The sequence below is a fragment of the Dasypus novemcinctus genome, chromosome 30, assembly GCF_030445035.2.
Source record: "Dasypus novemcinctus isolate mDasNov1 chromosome 30, mDasNov1.1.hap2, whole genome shotgun sequence".
In the NCBI taxonomy this organism is placed as follows: Eukaryota; Metazoa; Chordata; class Mammalia; order Cingulata; family Dasypodidae; genus Dasypus; species Dasypus novemcinctus.
In genome coordinates this window covers 38,075,877-38,081,876 of record NC_080702.1, presented here as the reverse complement: position 1 = coordinate 38,081,876, position 6,000 = coordinate 38,075,877, and the positions used below count along the sequence as shown (strand labels likewise).

The 6,000-nt window shown below is 37.9% G+C and overlaps 1 protein-coding gene across 1 annotated transcript in view; it reads right to left on the bottom strand.

Annotated features, from left to right (window-relative positions):
• Positions 1-233: 233 nt before the first annotated feature.
• LOC131272987 (vomeronasal type-2 receptor 116-like) overlaps positions 234-6,000 on the bottom strand; it is a 28,274-nt gene continuing 22,507 nt past the window's right edge. The window contains exon 6 of the mRNA XM_058290380.2: positions 234-384. Within this exon, the coding sequence (XP_058146363.2) occupies positions 234-384 (151 nt within the window). The remainder of the gene's footprint in view (positions 385-6,000) is intronic.

Genomic DNA, 6,000 nt, shown 5'->3' with positions numbered 1-6,000 from the left:
ATCCAGCCCTTTCCCTCACAGGTGAAGGGAAATGCGAATTGGGACCCTGCACTCAATTCACACTGTATGTAATGCATCTCATGCACACACAGAGAAACTCAGACTCATCAGAATTCCCAACCACCGAGGTAATACTTAAAAACCTTTGCTCTTACCTTGGTCCATGCATGTTGTCACCTGGTCAACAAGAGGCAGGTTTTTCCTTCCCTTTTTCTCATCCACAATTGGCAGATCTAAGTGTCTGTTCTTGGGCCTCCTGGCTGCCAGAGGTGAGGCTCCCGCTGGCAGAGTCCAAGACCGCTTAAGCAGTGGGATGCATCTCCCTGTCGTCCACCCCAGGGGTCTGCTCTCTGAAGCTTCAGAATCCTGGGTGAGCCCCCAAAGCTGTTAGAAAGAAATCTTCTGGAAGAAAATAAGGCTCACCCGATTGTGGAGAAGAAAAGAATTTATTCTCAGTCTTTCAAGAAGAGGGGCACAGCCAGAAAACGTGGCTTGTGCTCCAAACAAAGAAAAATGACACAATTTATACCCCTAAGCTTCGCACACAAGTTTTTCCTCTGTTTCTCCATAGATTGGATACTTTAGAAGTTATAGCCTATCCAAGAATATCTAACTTTCCCACACAAAAGTTTGTGATTAACCACTTCCCCCATCACATTCCAACCATTTTAGTTTTTACCTGCTCCCCTTCATTAAATAAGGAATGGAATTTAGTGCTGATTTGGTATTGACTTAGCTCTTTCTTGGGCATCTTTTTACTGCCTATAGGACTGGCTAAAGCTGGTTTCCTTTGTTGCTGTTTAACCTGGGAGTGGGAGACCGAGGCAATACATTGCCAGGTTACATTAATCAATATTTTCTTCCTTCATGTGGAAACTAAACTAATCATTTCTTACCTCATTTTTCATCAAACACATGGCAACCCTAGGCTTTCCAGACATCATGGAAAATATGCCTATTTACAAAGATAGCTTCTCTGCTCCACTCTGTTGTTCCACTCAGAGGGATGGAAACATTAATGCTGCATCCATCATCACATTTTAGGGAAGTCGAATGTCTGGATATATAATTCAAAATCATCCAATTTGTAAACGTTGATGACTGTTTTTTAGTTGACTATTTTTAAGTATGATATAAAAAATGAAAGTGCAATATATATATACACACACACACACACATACAAACACTCAGGTAACCATCACTTTGATCAAGATCTAGACATTTCCCTTGTGCTCCTTTCCAGGTAATAGCCATTTTTTTAACAGCATGAATGAAATGAAAGGGATCTGCAAGAAGGAGACAGGTTTTAGAAGCCCTGGATTAATATCATGGGCTGAGCTGTTTGATTTCAGCCAGACAAGAGTGCTAATTACAACAGGCCCCAGGGAATGTGGAAAAGAAACTAGTTAGCAAGTGGATAGAATAAAGAAGGGGAGGAAACTATAAAGCCTTTGGCATGGGAGGAAGGTTTTGTGTGAAAAATGAATCTAGGAGTGGGGAGGAATCCAACTGCACCCTGGATCTGGAGAGTGGCCATTTTCGACTTGAAATCCATGTTAAGTAGTCTTCAGATGAAAGTCTGGTTACATGTGAATCAAGGATATGGAAGGAAAATTCCATGAAGATGATTAGTGGGCATAAGAGTTAGGTTACTATGAAAATGGGTTTCCATTCAGAAATTTTCGCAATGTGAGATGCTATGGGCTATGTCTCAAGAGTGATGAAACATTCTGCTGCCTTAGGGAAATAAGAGTTTCTCAGAAGTCATTCATTCATTCATCCATCCTACACTTATTTGAATAACTTACTATATGCCAAATGTCTAGAGGCTCATTCATCCTGGGCAGTGAACAAGATTGAAGGGATTTTGACTCATGAGAGGGTAAGTTAATCACCAAATGCTCAATACTTTCACCCTGAGAAGGAGGAAGGGAAAAAAAAAACTAATACAGGCCTCTGTGGGATTCACCAGCACTGGCTAGACCCAGAGTAACTTGATTTATAGAAATCTATCATGGATTAGGCAGCAAAGAGTTTAATACATGTCTAGAACCCTAAGCATGCATTGACTATTCTTCCATTTTAAGATGGGTTTTTATAAAATGAAGATTCCTTTTAAGTTAAATACTTTTTCATTTTCATAGATGGTCCAAATGATACCTTCTCAACTCATAGGAATAGAGAAGGGGATCACACAATCCACTCAGAGTCATGCATCTAGTAAAACAATGATTTTTTAAAAATCTAATGAGCTATCACCCATCAAACTTGTCCTAGTCAATAATGGATGGTGGGCTCTTGGTGCCCATCAAACACTGTAGGAATTCTCCTCCCCATCTCTAGGTGCTGTGCTCCATCACTGCAGAGGAATTGAATTATCTCTACTTGACCTTCTTCACCTGGATGTTCCCTGGAACACTACCTGTTTGTCTCTGTCAGGACCCTCAAGATGGCTAACTACACACGTGCAAGCATGTCCCCTGTTGGTTACGACATCTTAGCTTTGATTGTGGCTCTGTTCTCCAGGTCTAACCAGCATGGATACAGCACACTAGGCAGTGAGTGTGGTGTGAACTGCTGGTAATAGGGACCTGCATACAACCTGTCGACTTGTGAATCCAAGGGGAGGAAGAAGAGAGAAGCTGACTCTGACAAATCTGATGCTAAAACTGCTGAATATTTACTCTGCCAGTTTTGTGCAAAGGGCTTCTCATGCAACGTTTCTCTTTACCCTCAAACTTACCCTAAGAGGAAGGTACTATTATTATACCCGTTTTTTTTTTTTTAACCTATGTAAACTCAGATTTATAGAAAGGTCATGCAACATGTCTCCCAGGTGACACCTATAATAAATTTGAAATAATATGGACCCTATGGCCTGGAGGCATAGTTCACATCTAAGATCCCTCATTTAATAGCTGTCATAAGTTAGTTAACTTCTTTCTAAATTTTTCTCATCTTTAAAATGTGGATAATAATATATCCATTTTACAGCACTTACAATAGTGATTGGCAAAAAAGGAATTTTCATAAAAATAACATAAATACATTTATATCATTTTTTTATATTGCTTTCATATTTGCTGCTACTAGTCTTATCTTTTTCAGTTGCTGGATAACCTTCCATAAAGGTTGTATCTGGAATTTCATAGCACCCATATCTACAGTCATCTTGGAATGTTTATATTATGTCTCTTTTCTTTTTTATGTTGAAGTTTAAAATAGCTATTATTTTTACACTCATTTGTTTCCTTTAAGGTGGAAAATGCTTGAGTATATTTCATTATTGATGGATAAAGAGAAAGATATGTGTATCTCCAGCACCTAGCATATCATGTACAATCTAGAAAAATATTGCAATTAATATGATAAATTAAATATGATTTGAAAGAAATTTGAGTGTCCCAAAATTTAGCTTATGATTAGATATAGCTTATGGATATAGCTTATGATTAGATATTTTAGATATTTTAAGCTAAGATATACTAATGTAACAAATATATCCTGAAATCTAAGTGGTTTAGTGCAGCAAAGATTTATATTTTTCTCCTGCAAATTCCAGCATGGGTGAGGTTGCTTTTTCCCATGTAGTGACTCAGGAATTAAGGCAACTCTAATCTTGCAGCTCTGTTATTTCATCTTGGGGTTCCTTTGTTTGCTGATGAAAGGGAAGAAAGCTGGAATACTGAGTAGACCCCAGACATACAATATGCTACCAACATCTTTCTGACAAGAACTAAGTCACAAGTACCAGACTGTCTATAAGTGATGCTGGGAAATGTCTTCCTATGTGCCCACATGCCGAGGAAGATTAAATGATGGGAAAATTACACTGCAATATTCCTGTCTAACTTGACCCTCTCCACACGGTTCCTTTGTAGGTCTGCAGAGAGGTCTAGTGTTATTTTACCAGAATCCGTGTTCTACTCCACATTAGTCTCAACATCTTTTAAATATGGAGGCACACCTTTTCCCCTGGTTATCTAGCACTCTGTACTCTGAATGTACTTATTGGCCTGCAATAGTAAGTAGTTTATCTATTTTAAACTCAGATAAATTTTATCTTGTTTTGATAGTCTTGTGGATTAATGAGAGTACACCTTTTTTTCCCTCAATAAAGACATATCTATGACCCCAAACACAAGATAATACAGGCTCAGACAATTAGAAGCACTTAGCATAAGTTGTTTTGCTATAGGATTTTTTACCACACAGGTGATGCCATACAGATTTTCCAGACATCCAAGAAATTCTGTGAGGAATATGGAGATGAATGTTGGAATAAAGGAGAGGAAGGTAGAGGGAGGGAATTGTTACTCATCAACAACCAAACACTTGATTATATAACTACGAGGCAGCTATAACTTTCTCATATTACAAATGGGGATAAGAGAGAGGTCAGGATGACTCTTACAGATATAAGATAATTTCTTCCTTATGTAAGAATTTTTTCATTTACTTCGGATTTGTTTATTTCAGGTGTGAGCAAACTACTGCACATGTACCACATCTGTACCTCTATTTTTAGGTAGCCCATGAGCTAAGAATTTTTCCTGTAATTTTAAATGATTGTGAAAAATTCAAAACAAAATATTTAATAACATGCAAGGGTTATGCAAATCTCAAATTTCAGTGCCCCTAAATAAAGTGTTACTGGGACACTGCCTTATTCTTTTATTTACATATCATCTGTGGCAAGTTTTACACTACATAGTCTAAGTGGAGCAGTTGTGACAGAGACCACAAGGCTTACAAAGCTAAACATATTTACTATCTGGCTCTTTACAGGAAAATTATTAACACAGCCTTCAATATTTGCAAGGGGCAAATTACGAAGCTTATATACATATAGGTTTACATACAACCACATAAACAGTAATTTGCCAGAGAGTTGATTAATGTGTTAGAATCACTTCAAGAGGATCAATATTTAAAGTGTATGAATTTTAAATCATAAAAGTAATGTAAAATACCATCCTATTGGCAAAAATTCATATTAGAGAAACACATCTGACAAAATATGCATTTATAAATTACTGGAGTTTTTACAGTTAAATAAGCCATTGTCTTCTTAAATCAAGTACTAATTATTATTTATTTTTTAACTGAATTTTTTTTTAATTTAGATGGGTGGACTGGGGGAGAGTGTAAACTACAATGTAAATCCTTATCCATGTGGTGTAGCAGTACTACAAAATGTATTCACCAAATGCAATGAATGTGCCAAGATGATGAAAAAGTTTGTTGAGGTGGGAGGAGTGGAGGGAGAGGCTGGGGGATATATGGGGACTGCTTAAATTTTTTCAAATGTAACATTAAAAAAATAAAGAGAGAGAGAGAAAGTATATGTATAGGTGAGGATTGTGGGAGCAGGACAGATGGGTTAGACAGATAAAGCTTAGCTCTTACTAAAATACCTGAGAGGGAGTCTAAGGCCGTCTTGGTAACCTGCTTTCAAGTACAGCAGACCAGGGCACTGCTTCATAATAACAAGAGAGTCAGGGACAGAGAGGAGGAAGCTGAAATAGCAAATGGTGAGGTATTGAACCTCCCAGTCACAGGAAAGTCTCCCCTTCCCTATTCCTGAGATATCCAACAAGGGTAAAACACCTGGCAAAAGGTGTCTGAGTAAGAGGAGAACAGGCTTCTTCCTTCCTGCCAGCACCTCAAGATATATAGGGAGTGTACAGGGAGGTGTGTGCCCCGGGTCATCCAGGAGGGTGCTAGAAAAAAATGAAAGACTGTTTATACTAAATTGGATATTTATCAATTGGATCGACAGTAAGGGGACCTGAATAGACAAAAAGATCTTAGAAAAGGAAGAACAAAGTTGGAAGACTCACGTTTCTGGAATTTAAATCATATTATTTAACCACAGTTTTAAAAACAACATAGTACTAGCATAAAGACAGATATATTGAACACTGGACCCTATTTAAGAACTCAGATATACAACCGCACATCTGCACTCAAGTGATTTTAGAAGGTGGACAAGCCCCA